Source organism: Camellia sinensis, chromosome 7 (genome assembly GCF_055761805.1).
Source record: "Camellia sinensis isolate YWXY chromosome 7, ASM5576180v1, whole genome shotgun sequence".
Classification (NCBI taxonomy): Eukaryota; Viridiplantae; Streptophyta; class Magnoliopsida; order Ericales; family Theaceae; genus Camellia; species Camellia sinensis.
The window spans coordinates 14,064,415-14,083,946 of NC_138967.1; the positions used below are offsets into that span (position 1 = coordinate 14,064,415).

The 19,532-nt window shown below is 37.1% G+C and overlaps 1 protein-coding gene and 1 long non-coding RNA gene across 2 annotated transcripts; both read right to left on the reverse strand.

The window, feature by feature from the left end:
* Positions 1–3,110: 3,110 nt before the first annotated feature.
* Positions 3,111–8,308, reverse strand: LOC114302019 (uncharacterized). Its single transcript, XM_082880446.1, has 8 exons — positions 8,119–8,308; positions 7,394–7,987; positions 7,014–7,305; positions 6,515–6,779; positions 6,227–6,370; positions 5,325–5,983; positions 3,649–3,760; positions 3,111–3,203 (listed from the first exon to the last, which is right to left on the reverse strand). The coding sequence occupies exons 1-8, from the start codon at positions 8,306–8,308 to the stop codon at positions 3,111–3,113; spliced, it is 2,349 nt and encodes a 782-aa protein (XP_082736572.1).
* Positions 8,309–11,404: 3,096 nt separating this feature from the next.
* Positions 11,405–12,126, reverse strand: LOC145794595 (uncharacterized). Its single transcript, XR_014334512.1, has 3 exons — positions 11,880–12,126; positions 11,720–11,797; positions 11,405–11,580 (listed from the first exon to the last, which is right to left on the reverse strand). It is a non-coding gene; the product is annotated as an uncharacterized LOC145794595 (long non-coding RNA).
* Positions 12,127–19,532: the final 7,406 nt, after the last annotated feature.

Sequence of the window (19,532 nt, forward strand, 5' to 3'; positions counted from 1 at the left end):
TGTGGGCGTATTCGGCATGATAAGTGTTATCTTTGATAAATGGTTAACTGAGTTGTTCAGACTTTGACCTCGCTCATTAGACTGTGGATAAAATGCTTTATTAGAAGCATATTAATTTGCTCCTTGTAAAATTCAATGCGCTGGTTGGGCGCATCTGCGCTAGTTGGGCGCATTAAGAATGAACGCAAATTGGTCACCAAAAATATCTTTAGAGAGGTTATTGCGCAAGAGGTAGTGATCTTAAATCATTTCATGTGAGGCGCACATGGTGGATTCCGTTGTATATACTTATCGCAAGAGGTGCTGATAAGGCTTATGTTTGGAATCTATAATTGCGCAAGTTGTGGTCAATTTTTTTTTAAAATCGATCACTTATTTTGAGATGATGGGATGTTGACACTATTACGGTTTGTGTCATAATGATTAGCAAATGATGATGTCAGCAGGCAAGATTGGCTCACTCACACGAGCAATCGCCCTTGACGCTTGGGAGCGAGCAAGGATGAGACTGGTGGTTTATTTTATTTGGAGCCAAGAGAGGCTTAAATCATCCACTATGTATGTCGCCTTGGTTATAACCAAGATGAGGTCGTGTTAAGGACCAAACATGGATGTTAGTACCCAATTTCCATGTTGTGCCTGTTATGATTAGCCAGATACGAGATCTCATTTGGCGCCTAGAAGGCGAGCAAATAGAGAATTCGGGTTAGGCGCTAGAAAGCGACTAGACTAATATCTGTATGGTGTATCGGGTATGACATCACTCTTTATGGAAGAGTTACTCCACCGTAACATGTATTCATACTATATGTGCTTAGCGACCGAGTAATGAGGTGAGAGAATGGATCCCTGCTTCCTCACCGTGTGAGTCTTACGAGTCATTATAGATATGACTTTCATTTATGTACCCTTTTGTGACTTTTGACTATGTCATAAGGTAAGGGTTGATGTTCTGCTACTTTGGTATGTTGCCTGCGGTCATGCATGATTCGGCCTTAAGGGACATCACTGGGAAAGCGGTCAATCCTAAACTAAATGGCATGAGTGCAAAGGGAAGATCATCTAGTATTACACCACTGTTGTATATTCACTGCCGGCAACTCACATCGCTCTATATGAGAGGCGAATTGAGTGTGAATATATTGCAAGAATTGAGAGGGTCAAACATGCTCTTTTTGAGGGATTAGAGATGTTTTTTGGACCGGTGTAATTAGATGGGTCTGGGGTATATGAGACACTATTTCTGTTCTTTTTGGGTTGATGTCTCTATGCTGGCTCATTTTGAGTTTCTAGTATAGAGCTCCCACATGCAGGTGTTCTCAGCAGTCGCACGGTGCAGTGGCTAGTATGAGATTGTTTATTTTTTTTGGGAGATTGAGACAGAGATATGGCAGTGTCATGCCAACTCATGTGCGAGTGGGAGATGTTAGTAATGGGCGCCCATGTGGCATGACCATTTGAACATTATTTGGATCTTATCCAAATAGGTTTTGAATTAAATTCAAACCTATTTAGGATAACCACTCAGGATATAGATATTATTAGTTTTAACTGATATGGATAAATAATAATAATATAATATATATCTGATATATGGTTATGGGTAACCAAAGAGAGAAACAACGTAGGTTTTGTTTTTCAACCCATAAACTGACTCTCTCCCAAGAAACAACGATCAAGTCATTTTGCACTGTGGTTTGTGTGGGTGATATTCACCATTGTAATATCACCCCACTACTGGGATTGATTGATTAGATTCTGGAAGCACGTGATTTATCCATGAGGTTTTAGATCGAATCAGGTATGATCTAAACATTTTATTCCGCTGCAAGTTTTGTGATCTCTGATTTACAAAATTTGTCTAATATTATGTTACTAGCCTATGCCTGTGCCTGAAGGCACGGTGTAAATAAAAATCACAAAAATTAAATTCATTTTCAAACTAAATGAAAATTCATTAAAACACATTAAAAATCACAAACACAAACCCAAATCTTAGAAACTCAAATCCAAACACAATGAAACCTTTCAGAAATCAAAACATATTTCAAAATGAAACCCATTTAAAGCAGATCGGAGAGAAGATCTAAGAGATTTTTTTTTCTTGGTAAGTCATAAATTAAAGACAATATTACACGTGGAAATATAATAAATCTTATACCCCAAAAAAAGAGAAACTAATGAAATAACTAATTAAAACACCCCCACATCAGCAGTTACCCCAAAAAGAAGACATAAATAAAAATCAAGATTGTTCATATGTCATTTTTATCCCCAAGTACCCCTCTATAATAAATGTATGGACAATTATACAACCCACTAAACAATTCAGTAGAACCGTGGCTGAACAACATACACCAGCCCACGGCCTAACTCAAATCCACCGACCCATTTACTAAATTAAACGTGGGTTACGTGGGTCCAAGACACCACCTTTCAAATAATAACCAACCAAACACGGTCCAAGTCCACCAAGTTTGCATCAACAGGCGTTGCTTGATAAGCCCACGTGGAAACCAACTCAAAATAATTCAAAAAAGCCTCCAACCACTCCCAAAAAATGGGTTTGGAAAACCATGGGCTGCTAAAACTAGCGGGAGATTTGAAATAGATATTTTATTGAGAAAAATACCAAATACGTCATTACAGTGCTGCTAAGAGAGGGAGAAAATAAGAGAGCCCTAACTTGGATCATCATCCGTAGATCATCATCAACCTGAAAAGGTGAAACAAAAGAAAAAGATTCATCAACTACCAGTTTCAAATACATAAAAATTATATATAAAAAAAGGTTGTCTTTGAATGGATAATAAATCGAAGATGGGCTAGTCTAAAAAACGTTTTTTTAACCTTTAAAAGAAATAAAACACTTTCCGCTATAATTAACTCATTTTCTATGACCATAGAAAATGTTCTCTTTCATAGGAAACACAAGAAAATGCAAAAAAACATTTTCTACTGAAACAAATTGAACGTTAAATTCTGAAAATTCGGTTTACTTTTCCAATCTAGTTCTAGTGGCCTAAAAGTTGTGCTCTCAATATATTTCGTGCTCCGGAGCATTGGTTGCAGTAGAATGCAGAGGCACAAGTTCAATGTGGGTTTGAAAATCAGAGATCCTTCGAATGTAATAGCTGAAGAAGATACACCGATTGAATGGAACAAAGCCTAACTTGGATCATCATCCGTATATCATCATCAAACTGAAAAAGTGAAACAAAGAGAAAAAAGATTCATCAAATACCAGTTTCATATACATCAAAATAAAAAGTAAAAAATAAAAAGGTGCTGTTTTTGAATGGATAAAGAGAAAGGAGTGGTAATGAATCTCTCAACCCAATTTCCCATCTCTCTAGACCCTCACTCCCACACCCTTGTGAAAAGCCACCATTCCCCAATTTCTCGGCTAGCAAAAAAAAACCCATTTCCAAATCTTTTGTTTTTTTCTATTAATCCGATGTGGCAGCGCCGGCGCGGGCAACGACAAGGCGAGAACTACTGAGCCATGGGCTGCGTGATCGGAACGCTGTTCGCCGGATATTCTCCACCCTGTAACCCTCTCTCTCTCTCTTCGCCATTTTCGAGCCATTGAACAAAGAGTTGCAGTGGTGTCAAGTATGTTCACCACCACCCATCATCATCACAAACCAGATCTGGGTGACTCATTGGCGTCTCGACCTCCCTCCAAATCTGTACAAGATCAATCAGATCAAGGTTGACACAAAGAACGGCGCCTTGAAGATCATTGTTTCGAAAAGCCCTAGATTGAATTCAACAATGTGATCTCATCTCAGATCGTCTGTGCAGCACAGTAGAGAGAGAGAGAGAGAGAACGTAACAGGTCTATTTTATGAGAATGTGAGAGAGAGAACGTGTAAAGAGAGAGTTGAGGATAACTGTTTGGTACGATGTGTTTGGGCGGAGGTAGACGTGGCAATGAAAGATGTTTAGGCGGGAATAAAATTGATCTCAACCGTTAGATATTGATTAAGATTGATCTAGACCATTCAAATGAAATGTATCTTTGATACATTCTATATACTATGGTATGCCCGTGCGTGAAGGCACGGTGACCATTAATATATGAAAATATAATTGAATATAAAATTATTGAGTTAAAATGTAATTTATTTAATTTGTTGGGAAAAAAAATTTGAGGTGAAAATATAAATAGATGATCCGTATGGTTTTAAATTTTCAAATGAATTTTATAATTAGATTTTTTAAAAAAACAATACAAAAAAAATCATACGAAATATGCCAGCCAATGCTATATAAAAATTTATATAAAAAAAATCAGACGAAATATGCTAGCTAATGCTATGCAATAGAAAAAAATAAACAACAAATTAAGCACACCAGCCAATGCTCTGCAATACAAAAAAAATGCCAAATAACAAATTAAGCACACCAGCCAGTGCTCTGCAATACAAAAAAAATGCCAAATAACAAATTAAGCACACCAGCCAATGTTCTGTAATACAAAGAAAATGCAACACCCTTCCTGATAAAAAGATAACCAAATAAAAATATGATTAGTTTTGTTTAACCTAATTCAAGAGTATATTAGGAAGAAAAAACAAAAAAACAAAAAAACATATATCACCTAGTGTGTTACATTTACAAAAACACACTCATAGCATAAATCAATAATTCAAATGAATATTATCTAACATACATCTAAATTTAGTTATAAATTTCACATAGATAAAAGGCTTTACAAAACTATTGTAAGTAATGAATTTCACATCAATTGGAAACCTTACAAAATATGGATCGTAGCTAGCATATGTACGCTTTTCACAAAAATAAATATGAGATTCAAACTTGTTCTTTCTTAGAAATCCTAGGAGCGCCTCATCACTTTCCAAAAAGTCCTCGTATCAACTTGTATGTATCCCCAGTGAGGAGCATGCACGATAATCTACTAATTTATGAAAATAAAAAAAGTTAGTATATTAGCAAAACAAAATTTATATATATATATATATATATATCAAAACACTTTCAAATTGAAATTACCTTGTTACATCCCCATCGAAGCAATCTAGTTGTATTTATATTTTTGAGCTCCATATATTTTTTAACCCAATCCTACAAAAGTCGACACATATAGTAAAATATTTTAAAAATAACAATTTGTAATCAATAGAAACGAATTTATCAATAAATAAATTGTACCTTTTGACAAAAGTGGTTTGATCCATAAGTAACACTATAACAAAATTTCAGGATAAACAATGTTTGTAGTAGAATCTGGCTCATCATTGGGAAGGATGACACTTATACGGTCAAAGGATGTGCATCTAGATAGGGCCACATACAATTGCCCATGACTAAACACTGGTGTGCGCAAATCAACTCCAACAAATTTCACAGATTGCCCTTGAAATTTATTAATGGTCAGGGCATATGCCAATCGAACTGGAAATTGACGTCTTGTCATTTGGAAAGGCATTTCTGAAGAAGACGGTGTCAAGGATATCTTTGGTATGAATACCAAATTGCCACATTTTTCTCCAGTTAAAATTTGAGCTTCAACTATGCGAGTATTGCATTTAGAAACCATCAATCTTGTTCCATTGCACAGTCCATTTTTTGGTGCAATATTTCTTAACAATATTATAGGACAACCCATTTTCAACTCTACCTTAAAAGCCGGTAGCCCAGGAGGATCTAATGAATTTAAATATTCATTAGGATATCTATTTATTATAGTACGATCAATTTCATCATCTTCAGACATCTTGCCTGCTGCCAAATAAGTATGTGTGCTGCCGGGAAAAATATTCAATGCTACAGTATTGATAGCACTGACATCATCATTCCGTGCAGAAAGAATTGTACGTTCAGTTAAAAATGTTGCAGTCGATGTCATTGCCACATCCAGTTGCGGATAAACTACTGAGATTATGTCTTTTAGATCTTGGCATTTGTGTATTGTTGATGGAAGTTTAACAATTTCCCGAGGATTGGTCTCAATCTATTTATAAAAATAAATAAATAAAATAGTAAGTAAAATCAATTAAAGTACATAAACGTAAATATATTTCATAAATTTAAAAGAACCATATAATAGAGAAAAAGTTTGAAGAAATATTACCTCCATCAAGAATTTTGCAAAATTAGCATTTTCAAGATTTGCATGATTCAAGCGCATGTTCAAATTTAAAGACAGAACATGTATATCCTTCTATAGAAAAGAGTGTCTTAATGATGCATTCACAATTTGCTCACGGACTCCTTTGGTTATAACTGGTAAGATTTGTCGAAAATCTCCACCAAGAACAACAGTGATACCCCCAAATGGCTTTTCACTATCACAAGTGTCCCGAAGTGTGCGATCAACTGCCTCAACACAATGTCTATGCTGCATAGGAACTTCATCCCAGATTATAAGTTTTGTTTCTCTAAACAATTCTGCTTGTAATGATTACTTGCTAAATCCACAAATTGAATTTTCCAATACATCCAACGGAATGGAAAATGTTGAATGAACAGTACGACCTCCTACCAATAACAATGATGCAATTCCAGACGAAGCCACAGTAATAACAATATGTCCAAGGCTGCGACATTTTAATGCAATCGCATTGTACAAAAACGTTTTCCCTGTTCCAGCACCTCCTTTCAAAAAGAAAATAGTTCCTTTATTTTCAAAGACTGAGGAAGTGATTGCATCATAAGCTGTTCGTTGATCATTGTTGAGGCGATCAATAATAATTTCTGCATCTGCCTGTTGTGCCTCATTATGCAGTTGTTGATGTTTGAATATCAACCTGTTACCAACTACTGCACTTTAATTTGTAGAAGGTTGTGGCATTGGCGGGAAGTCAATTAAAATTTTTCCTGATTCTTGGAGCATTTGATTCAAAAGATATAGACCATAGTCTTCAATTTGAGCCTCAGTTGGTTCAGAAATGGCAAACAATGTTCGAATCTTATGTGCAAGATCATCACATATATGCATTGAAAATTGATTCCATAACACATATGGTTGCAGTGGAGAGCACTGAGTAAGAATAAGAGTAAGCAATCTCCTTAATTGATAACCAGTTTTCATAACTGCTGCCTCTTTAAGGCATTGTATCCATTCTTCATCATCTTCTAAAAGTCCTCTAGCAACACATGCTAATTTAAACGTATCATGCAAAACATTGTTGACCGTGCGTAAACATTGAAATGATTTTGGTCCTTTGACAACAGTTAATAGCAAATGCAAATAAAATCTCTCACCACAATTAGGGCTAGCAAAGTACATTCTACCAATTGCATAGCTCTGCTGCCTTGGTTTCCATCTCTTTTCTGAATTAAGCCAAACAAAATGTTGTGGAAATTCTTGGTAAGTGAATGGACATTCATCTTCCATAGAAGCGTAACATGCAAAAAAAACCAGTAAGAGTTGACATTTGTTGGCCAGCTCTAGAAACAATTGCTTCTAATGATTTATCAGGATTAAAAAGAACGCGGTGCATTCCAGGTAAATGAAGTGCTAAGCGTACAACTGTTGGTATCTCTGCATGCAATGGATAACCAAATATTCGCCAAGCAGCTTCTGGAGGTCCAATATACCTCGCATCAAGATATTGTTGGATCTCATTTATCAATCCCAACACCATCGTTGTACGATCATAACCCTTATAAATGTACTTGTGTATACACTTGACACATCGCATTCCGGCACAAACTTCCACATTTATGTGACAGTTGAAACGTTTAGAAAGATATGCATTGTATGGTACGATGTCTCTGTTATCAACTTCTTTCCCCCTCACAATATGAGCTTGACCATTATTGCGACGACGATAGATAGGATATTCATCTTGATCCATAGTAGTTGTTTCTGCGAACGCTCGAGGGTATCTCTTAGTGCATTTACCATTTTCCATACATGGTGCTTGTGGATTTCGAGCACCACATGGTCCATGTACCATACAACACTTGATAGTTTCAAAAAGCGTAGGTTCATCTTTTGGATCTGGAAATTCTGCACAAACCAATTTGTCTACTTGAGCACATGTCCGAATTTTGTCTGGACCCTTAAGAAATAGAAGCGCATGCATATGAGGAAGGCCTCACTTTTGGAATTCAATTGTAAAACATGCGCAACTTTATTACCAAACACTCGGTTTGTTTCTATCTCCTTCATCAAGCACTTTCTCTTTAACTCAAAAACACGGGCAATTAAATTAGGACGATCAATAGGCTTTTGGTGCGGTAATAATGCCGAAGTAATTTCTGGCCAATTAGGATTTGCAGTCATGGTGAGAAAAATGTCTGGATGTTGGTTGTATCGTGTGATAGCCATTGAGTCTTGAAAGATTTCAAACATGTGCCTAGGACCTCCAGGAAATGAAGATGGCAAAATAAACCTTTAACCAATTTGATTGGGTTGAAGGTCATTTGGATCAATATCTGTCAAATCTTGGTAAAGTTCAGCACGGATCTTCCCTTGATTAAGCTTGTAGTAAGTCAACCTATTTTGTTCAGTTGCAGCCCAAGCATCAACCAAAAACTCTTGGAACAATTTTCCAACTCTCAAAATTATTGAATACTCTGTGGGTCATTCAAACAAACGATAATTATAAAAATCCATTTGAGTAAGCCGATCAGTTGAAGGCCGATCACATTCAACATCCCACAGTTTCATCTCAGGTTCCCACCCAAGCTCACCATGTGCAAATAATAAAACATAATGTAATGGCAAATATGTTGGGTAACATTCATTGATTTGCATTAGCTCATTATTTCCATGTAGATGTAAGATAACATCTCTCATTCCACTAACCTTGGTTCCATCACCTGGTATTACAACTGCAATCTCATCTATAGTTGGTAGGTTATACCGTCGTCGATCTGTCGATGAACTATAGTGGAGATGAGCAGGCAAATTTCGTCCTATCAAGGCTAATTGATTCAAAATTGCATGAGCCTGGCGAAATTTATCAACGAATGCATTAACCTGTAATAAACTATCTTGAATAGTTTTTAGAACATCTCTTCTTAATTGAGGATTTCTACGATTGTGAACTTCTAAAGCTGAACTAGGGTCATAAATGTACAATTGCGCATAAGCTGCATCTTGCCCTGATTGTGGTAGTAGTGATCCTGTTCGATGTCGCAATTCCCCATGGATAGTGAATGATGTAGGGCCTCTTTCAGTAAGTACTCTTGGATCTAATGTAGCACCAAGACTTGTAAAAGTATTGGTTGCATTGTACACTCGAGTATAACGTCGAAACGATTTTGATTTATCATCATTCCTATCATATAATGCTTAAAGAAGTGAAGGGGGTGTAATAAGCAGAGGAAGCTTAACCTTCCCTTTTGAACAACATGTTCCGAATAGAGGACGGTTTGGAGATGATTTTACTAATTTTTCATCCATCTAATGTAATACTGAACAGAAAGGGCATAATACATCCATCTTGCCAAGAGAATGACAACATGAATTTATATGTGCTCGAGTACCAACCATTGGACTCATAGGCATATCCTCTAATTCCTCATTAGTACATAGATCCTCTTGAAGGGAAGGAGTTGTAAGAGTAGGCCTACAAATATTGGTAGGTTGTAAATTAAAATAGAATGGTAATAGTAAGAGTATATATTTGAAGAATTAAACACAGTCTTTTACCAATTCCTTTGTGGAGCTAAAGATGTGCTTGGTATTGAGAACGAACATGTGGAAGGATGTGCAACCATTGTTCGTTTTCGCGCCGACTGAGTATCCTCAGTTGCCTTTGTTCCTAGTTCCAAGCAAGCACGACTACGACGACACGGTATTAAAGAAGTTTGTCTCGGTTGAATACATTCTCTTAATTTTTCCCGTTCTCATCGTGCACGTTGGGCCAATGTAGCTTTTGATATAACATTGTTATTGTGTGCCTAAAATGTGAACATTATATCATTGATACCTAAAATACAAATATTATCGTATACTATTTTATTTCTTTTTCTTCCTGCCTTGTAATAGTTTTAAGAATATTTTTATATTTTTACATTTCTTCCTTTTCCATTTTGCTTCATTTTCCCTCTTCATGCCATGTGATATAACAATTTGTTTTTTAATAATTGTTTTCTCTTTCTTCTTGCCTCATGATGATTTTAAGAAAATTAAAAATATTTTCTATGCCTATGTTCCTCTGTTCCTTTGCTTAGATGTTATAAAGTTTTTCTTGGAGTTGATAAATGTTACAATTATTTTTAGGAAATGTAAAAAAGAGCTAAAAATACTTTGTTTGAGTGTACAGAAAACAAAGAGCACACAAAAAAAATTGACAACACAGTTTACATTTTTAAAAATATACATGATCAATGTTCACTTAAACAATATGATTTGCTTTGTTTTACTCGATAAATATTTTTTTAAAGATGTTGAATATATACCATTGGACATGTGTTTTCCTTTCCTTTGTCAAAAGAAGTTGCCTTTTCTTTTCCTTTACACATTGCCTTGCCCTTTTCCTTTTCCTTTGCCTACCAAAACAAATAAAATTTATTCAGAATACGAAAAAGAACATGTATTTATAGAATTTATTAAGATTACGAAAAAAGAATATGTTGAACTTGATATTTATACTTACCTTAGAATTGCGGATAATATTAAGATTGCACTCATCACGAATAACAACACCGATATTCCTAGTCTCATGGAGGAATGGGCTTGCATGGGTAGGCCTACAAATATTTGTTGTGTACAAAATAAAATTTATAAAATAAAATCTTAACAATAAGAATATGTATTTGTAGAAATAAATATAATGTTTTATCAATTCCTTTGTGAAGCTAAAGATGTGCTTGGCGAAGTAAGATGTGTAAACATTACTCCTTTCTGAGCCGGTGGAGTATTAGTTGTACTTGGTGGAATCAATTCTCTTGATCTCTCTTGTTCACGTCGTGAATGTTGTCCCAATTGATATGAAAAGCTTGCCTTATCATTTCTTTCGCATTCTCGCCATGCACGTTGAGCCAATGCAGCTTTCGATATAACATTATTGTTATGTGCCTAAAACATGAAGATTAATTTCATAAGATGCCTAAAATATGAATATTATCATCTATTGTTTTATACTTTTCTCTTCATTTTTCATTTCTATTAATTTACTTTATCTTAATTCCCTTTCCTTCTAATATTTTGTAAAAAAATTGAAAACTTTTTCATTCTGTATCCCTCCTCCCCTCATTCCTTTTTTGTTCTATTCCTTTTTTCTTCTCTTGTAGATGTTAATGTCAATAGCAAAAAGCCAAAAAGAATAATAATAATTTAAAACAAATATAATGTTTTTGTACAAATGCTATTTTAGCATGCTTCAAAAAAAACATTTCACAAATTTATATGAAACTGTTTACTATAAGAACAGTATACGTCACTGTGCAAGTAGTATGTCAATTTTACATTTAAAAAAATAAAAATAAATAATCAAGGTTCATGGTCCAAAATAAATATTTCAAAAAAAGAACTTTAAATGGAAATGTTGAAGAGCCATACTACTGAACATGTATTTTCCTTTCCCTGCTCGAAATGGTGGTCTTTTCGTTTTTCTTCAACAATGCCTTGGCAATTTCCTTTTCTTTTGCCTACAAAAAATAAAGAAAATTTTTAAAGAATAAAGAAAATATATATATGTAGAAAGTTTTTAAAATATATATAAATAAGAATATACCGTGTATACGGTGTTTTGAATAAAAAAAATCTATATAATTAAATTGGGCCTACCTCTCGAACACGGATGACATTAAGGTCACGCTCATCACGGATAACAACATTAACATTTCTTTCTTGAAGAAATTGGACCTAAAAATACAAAAGAATTAGAGGTAAAAAAAAATAAAAAAATTATACATGTAAGAAAATGAGTAAAAGGAGCCAGTATTACAGTTCGACGTAGGTCTCCATCCATCTGTAAATTATAAGAAAAGAGCATTTTGTTATAAGGAATTAGATAAAAAATTATGAAAAGAAAAGAAAATTGAATTTTGCTTATAAGAAAAATGTTTTTTTTTTCAAATAAATAAAAAAGAAAACAACTTACGTGACCAAAAATAGTAATGTTGTCCATAATCAGCGGTTGAAGGTCAATGGTGTCTCAACCTGAAAGTGCCTGATTATGTAAATTTGACAAAGATAACTATATGAAGGCAAAATGAGGTTTAATAATTGCCATAAAGAAAAATTAGTCGCTACAAAATTAACAACCTCCTAACATATTATAGTTAACAACCTAGTTTAAGAAGTTCGTTTGTGCATGAATATTACAGATGGAGAAATTGACCTACTATAGGATAGAAGAAAAATTATAATTTTTTTTATGTTTTCAATATACATTAAAAAGGATAGAAGAAAAATTAAATACTCTCATAGAAATCTTCATAATTTTTCTCTATTGGCCAAAATGTAGAACTATTGCAATACATGATTTTGTGGTTGATTCTATATAGTAACTTTGCACTGACAAAGGTTAATTCTTATGGATTGTATTGCCCATTTTTCCTACTAACAACTAAGTAAATTATAAAAAAATATAAATTATACTAATGAATAAAATTTTAGCAAAACTTAATTACAGAAATTTAATTACTAAATTTGCATTTTAAAATGTGAAAACAAAAAAAGTAAAAAAACTACAATAAAAATTTATAAAAGGGCTCACCACACTGTAACTGGAAAATTACAAATACCTTTTGTATTATCTATATAATTGCAAATGCCTTTTTCAAAAAAGTATACTACACAGTATCTTATTTACTCCAAGGAGTAATACTCTTATAAAATTATTAAAACAAATTTTTAAAATAAGTTTAAGTTTTTTTAGAAGTCTTTTTTTTGTTTGAAAAATTCCAAAAATAAAATTTGACTCTTTTTAAAGAGAGAGAAGCCTAAACATTTTAAAATAGCAGTTGTAGACGTCCCCGAACGCCCCGGGAGGGATGAGTCCCCCGTTCCGTTCGATATTGGGCTCACTACAGTTCGGACTCTCAAATTGTCACGCTTCTAAGTCTGAACCAAAGAGTCCAAATCCGGCAAATCGTTTTGAGAAAACAGATTTTTGAAAGAAGTGCCAAACATGGACTGCTTTGCCAGATACAGAGTCGCCACCTAAATATTCTATTTTGGGGAAATTTAGGAAACCCTGACTCGTTTGCCTAAGGCCACGTGTCCGTCATTACCAAAGTTGCCTCGGCTCGGGAACTTGGGTACGATTGGGGAAGGTCACTTCGTGAGCACCCCCGCTCGCCCGATCAAAGATCGGCCTCTACTAACCATGATATCTAGTTTTGAAAACTTTATGCGTTCTTATTCTGGTTATTAGCCTAGATTACTATGTGATGCGCACAGCATACAAGTATAGACTGGGTCGCCTGAATTGGAACAAAACATTTCATGTTCGTTTGTTTGAAAATGGTTTGATGGTGCTACCCGCAAGTAGGCTAAAACGTGGATTTGCCACCCTTAAGTGGGCTTAGAAAACATGATTTTGCCACTATCTAGTGGGCTTAAAACACACATTTGATGAATTGTTCCAATCCAAATGTAACAACCCTCACCTTACTCTTGCCATACTTGCATACATTCTTGCATGGTCTTGCTGCTTATGTTAATTTAAAGGTTTTGTCTTGGCTTGATTTGCTTAAGTTGCTTGCACGATTTTGTTCCTTGCTTAGTGCGTGTGCGTAGCCGAGATCATCTTGAGCTTAGTCCGCCTTTGACCCTTGTACTTAGAACCATCTTGAGGTCTTGTTCAACCCCATCTTCACCTCGGGCATTCTTTGCCGAGATGTTCCGCACTTGAACCTTGTCCGCAGGCAGGTATGGCCTAGGCCGAGATGTGGCGCACCCCGGCCAAGGTGTGGCACAGCTTAGTCAAGTGTCGTCCTCCCTAGCCGATATTTTTCTATCCTGTTGCTGGATCCTTGTTTAGAGCCGATGTCATCTCTTTGCCGATGTGTCTTGCCCGAGCTTGCTGCATACGATTTGTCAGAGACTTGTCTTGTCTATCAATCACCTTTTTGGAGCTGAACCAACCCGATAATGCCACGTGTCCGAACTGTTTGTTAAGGCAGCCGACAGACCTTGAAACAAATCATTTCTTGTCTCAAATCTTTGTTTTAGAGAGAGAAGCTCTAGAAAGGAGGAAGAAGAGTTCTTGAGTGAGAGTTGTCTTCCAAGCTTGATCTTTGTGGCTTGAACCGTTAGATCCGAGTTTTGAGGTTAGAATCTTGATCTCCTTTGATTGTTCTTACTGAATACCTAGCTGCATTGCATGATCGGTTTTGTTTTGCATGTCATGCATCGTTTTGAAGTTGGTTTTAGAAAGAGAAAATGGTTTTTCATGTGTTCTTGAACAAAGTCTCATTTTGATCATAGAGTTTGGAACGAAAACCATGTTTTTGTGTTTGTTCTTGCATGACCTTCTTGAATGGGTACTTAGGTCCATATTTTGAACTCTTGGCATGAAAACTCAGATTTTTGTAACAAGTTGTGAACTTGCATCCATCTTTCAAATGATCATGTTCTTCATATTCTTCAAAGGAAAACCCAGGTCTTTCCTGACTTTGTTTAACGGGACCTCGGCTTAGCCCTGGACGGTACCCAGTGTGTTTTCGAGAAAACGGGAGCAGTGGTTAAGCTCCCAGCTTGTTTTGTTTTGTCTTTGACTTAGATCTGGCATGAATGCCGAGATCATTTGCATGTGTATAGAGCTTACTTTGAGAATGTGACTTGCCATGTGATTGTAGGTCCTTGATATTTGCTTTGAGTCTACACCTGAAGAACTAGGTGAGTGGTATTATTGATAAAGCTATGTTATACTTGTTTGATAAATCTTGTTGCCTTGTTTGACAAAGTATTTTTTTAGCATGAATAAATAGCTCTTGTTTTGATGTGCCAAGTATACTCCTTGTTTTGATGCCATCTTTGGAAAGGATACGGTCCTTGTTAAATCGGGCTACGGGCCTAATTAACACAAGTCCCTTGTGCTGGAGGACTCTAAACTTTCGCAGTACTAAGTATAAAAGGACACGGTCCTTGTTAAATCGGGCTACGAGCCTAATTAACACAAGTCCCTTGTACTGGAGGACTCTAAACTTTCGCGGTACTAAGTGCACAAGTCCCTTGTATTGGAGGACTCTAAACTTTCGCAATACTCTTAACCAAACGATTACGAATCGTACAGCTTTTGATATTTGATGATGAATACGGTTCATCCCTTGTTTTGCCGATGTTATGATACTCGACTGATGAATACGGTTCATCCCTTGTTTCGCCAATGTTTTGATATTTGATGATGAATACGGTTCATCCCTTGTTTTGCCGATGTTATGATACTCGACTGATGAATACGGTTCATCCCTTGTTTCGCCAATGTTTTGATATTTGATGATGAATACGGTTCATCCCTTGTTTTGCCGATGTTATGATACTCGACTGATGAATACGGTTCATCCCTTGTTTCGCCAATGTTTTGATATTTGATGATGAATACGGTTCATCCCTTGTTTTGCCGATGTTATGATACTTGACTGATGAATACGGTTCATCCCTTGTTTCGCCAATGTTTGATATTTGATGATGAATACGGTTCATCCCTTGTTCCGCCGATGTTATGATACTTGACTGATGAATACGGTTCATCCCTTGTTTCGCCAATGTTTTGATATTTGATGATGAATACGGTTCATCCCTTGTTTCGCCGATGTTATGATACTTGTATGATGGATACGGTTCATCCCTTGTTTCGCCTATGTCAGTAAACACCTTTGGGTACTTGTAATATTTGATCGATGAATACGGTTCATCCCTTGCCTTGCTAAGTTTGATGTGTTTCGTTTTGAAGGACTCCGGCTATATTCATGCAAAACCTTTATCTTTAGCACCATTCACTGAGTTTTGTACTCACCCCTCTATATATATGTAGGTGATGAGCAGGACGGCGGCGACGCCTAGATCGTTTGGATGCTTGTTTTGGATTCGTGCTTTGTCGGCTTTACTTTTGTATTTACGTCGGCGATGCCCTGTTTTGCATGTCGGCAAATCTTGAAAATCATGCTTCTTGACTTGTATTAGCTGCATTTTGTATAGGTCGGCTCGAGAAGCCTTTTGATCAAGATGTAACATGTATCTTTTTACCTTGTTGTATTTAAGTTGTAAAGTTAATTGGAATGTTTGGCATTGCTTTGACCTACGCACAGCTCTTATGGACCACTTGCATTTGATTTATTGCTTCCGCATTTGTGAGCCCCCTATATTCATACTCTGATTGTGTTAAGTTTTGAAAAGTTGGCCTTCGGTAATGACGGATTACTGGCCATCACGGCACCAAACTACTAGGGGCGGTTTGGGGTCGTGACAGAATGGTATCAGAGCACAAGTTCCTCGGTATACGCTGTTCACACACTTTGAGTCCTAAAGAGCATAGGATTTCCCTTGGAAAGATGTTAGAGTTGCATCATGGTATTTGTTATTTGAACGAAATGTGCATTGTCTTGATGTGTTTATTTGTTGCTTGCCTATGTGGTTATTTGCTTAATTGTTTTAAAGTCATACCTTGCATACTCATAGCATCATGAGGAGAGGTAGACCACCGCTTGGCCGAGATCAGCCCGAAGACAGAATGGATAGATTGGAAAGGTTAGTTGAAGGTTTGGCCCGCGAGCTGAGGCAAACCAGACAGCAGTTTGCTAGTGCTACGACGACTCAGGCCGAGCAGACCAACGGCCGAAATGTAGCTCCACCTCCACCCCCTCCAGTGCCGCAGGTTCCCCCGCAACCAGCCTTGTATGGGGATGGGACGATAGCTTTGATTAGGGAATTCAAGAAAATGAGACCACCAAGGTTCTCCGGGGGTATAGAGCCGATGAAGGCTGAAGCATGGGTGTTGGAAATGGAAAAGTTATTCGAGATCTTCCCTAGCACCGACGCACAGAAAGTGACGTTGGCAGCATTCACATTGGATGAGGACGCCCGCAGGTGGTGGATGACGGTTAGAGGGAGCAATCCAGATTTGACTTGGACCCGATTCTTAGAGTTGTTTTACAAGAAACATTTTCCCCTAAGTGTTCGAAACCGCAAGGCTACCGAGTTTCATACTCTGACGCAAGGCAACAAAACAGTGGCAGAATATGACCGCGCTTTTACTGAATTAGTAAGGTTTGTACCTCACATGACCAACGATGAATATATGAAGGCCAGGAAGTTTGAGTGTGGGTTTCGTGGACCGATTCAAGACCGGGTGAGTTTACTCGATATGCCGACTTATGCCGAAGTATTGGATAAAGCCATTCACGCCGAAGCTAATTTGAACCGATACCAGAGCTCGGGAGAAAACCAGCGAAAGAGGCAGAACTATGACAATCGCCGAGGACAGCTGAACACCAAGAAGAGAACGAACATGGACAGTACTGGTAACCTAAGGCAGGAAGGGAGTGTTAAACCGACGTGTTCGGATTGTGGGAAACAGCATTTCGGGATCTGCCGACGAACGTCTGGAGCCTGTTATGAATGTGGCGAGATGGGCCATTATGGGAGGGATTGCCCCAAAACAAAGACTGATAACAAGAAGAAAAGTGAGAATACCTCGGGTTCCGTTCAGAAGGGAAATGCTGGGAAAGGACAGATGAGACAGGGCAGAGTGTTTGCATTAGTACCAGGAGACACTCAGAATGCTGAGGCAGTGGTGTCAGGTATTTTACTAATTTGCTCCCAAGATGCCTATGTATTGATTGATTCGGGTTCTACTCATTCGTTTATATCTGCTAAGTTTGCCGAGAAAATTAATAGAGAACTAGAGCCCCTTGATTATGTGTTATCTGTGTCTACTCCGTCTGGGAGATCTATGATTGTTGCATCCATTTACAGAGCATGTGTTGTTGTGATTGAGAATGTTGAATTGCTAGTAGATTTAATGCCTCTAGACCTAGCTCATTTTGATATTATACTGGGAATGGACTGGTTAGTTGCGAACGATGCATCTATTAATTGCGTTTCAAAAAGTGTCACACTGAGACCCCCAAACCTAGCCGAGGTTACTTTCCAGGGTAAAGGGGTAGTGCCCCCACCATACTTGATTTCGTCCATTAAGGCCTGTAAGTTAATTCAGAAAGGGTGTCGAGGTTACTTGTGTAGTATACTGAGTGATCAGAATGGAAATGTTAACTTAGCCGACATCCCGATTGTTAGTGATTTCCCTGACGTCTTTCCGGATGAATTGCCTGGCCACTTGATCGATAGAGAAATAGAGTTTACGGTCGATATTATATCGGGAACGCAGCCGATCTCCAAACCACCTTATAGAATGGCCCCCGCTGAACTTAGAGAATTGAAACTGCAATTGCAAGAGTTGTTAGATAAGGGATTTATTAGGCCGAGCACTTCACCATGGGGAGCACCTGTTTTATTTGTTAGGAAGAAGGATGGCACACTCCGTCTTTGTATTGATTATAGAGAACTCAATAAAGTCACCATTAAGAACAAGTACCCGTTACCTAGAATTGATGATTTGCTTGATCAGTTACAAGGAGCACGAGTCTTTTCTAAGATCGACCTTCGGTCTGGTTACCATCAGCTTAAAGTTAAAGCCGAAGATGTTGAGAAGACTGCTTTTCGAACAAGATATGGCCACTACGAGTTTTTAGTAATGCCTTTTGGAGTGACCAATGCCCCTGCTGCATTTATGGATTTAATGAACCGAATCTTCAAACCATATTTAGATGAATTTGTAGTTGTTTTCATTGATGATATATTGATCTATTCCAAGAGTAATGTTGAACATGAAAACCATTTGAGACTTGCCTTACAGATTTTGAGAGAACGGAAATTGTATGCGAAGTTTAACAAGTGTGAGTTTTGGCTTTCTACCATCTCATTTTTGGGTCATGTGATTAATGAAGAAGGTATTGCAGTAGATCCTAGCAAAGTTGAAGCCGTAGTAAATTGGCCGAGGCCGACTAATGTGTCCGAGATTCGTAGTTTTCTGGGTTTGGCAGGTTATTACAGAAAGTTTGTGAAAGATTTCTCCAGGATTGCAATTCCATTGACGCAACTGACTAAGAAGGGAACACTGTATGAATGGACTAAAGATCGGGAGTCAGCCTTCCAGGAACTGAAGATGAGGTTAATTACAGCACCAGTACTAGTACTACCATCAGGTAACGAAGAGTTTCACGTCTATAGTGATGCATCACATAAGGGTTTGGGTTGTGTATTAATGCAAAAGGGTAAAGTTATAGCTTATGCATCTCGTCAGTTGAAACCTCATGAGAAAAACTATCCTACCCATGACTTAGAATTGGCGGCCGTAGTATTTGCTTTAAAGATTTGGCGTCACTATTTGTATGGAGCTACTTGTCAGGTTTTTACAGATCATAAGAGTTTAAAGTATCTATTCACTCAGAAAGAATTGAATGTGAGACAGAGACGGTGGCTTGAGTTGTTGAAAGACTACGATATGCAGATTCAATATCACCCCGGGAAAGCCAACAGTGTAGCCGACGCTTTGAGCAGGAAGTCAGATGGAAATTTGGCGTGTTTAACC

Bases quoted from the DNA above. Each gene is read 5' to 3' on its own strand.
- LOC114302019 (XM_082880446.1), bottom strand. From the start codon at position 8,308: ATGGCTATCACACGATACAACCAACATCCAGACATTTTTCTCACCATG. The intron at 6,371-6,514 runs GTAGGAGGTCGT...GTTCCTATGCAG, and splicing joins GAATTGCATCATTGTTATTG to CATAGACATTGTGTTGAGGC. The intron at 3,761-5,324 runs GTATGTGGCCCT...AATTCAATCTAG, and splicing joins GTGTTTAGTCATGGGCAATT to GGCTTTTCGAAACAATGATC.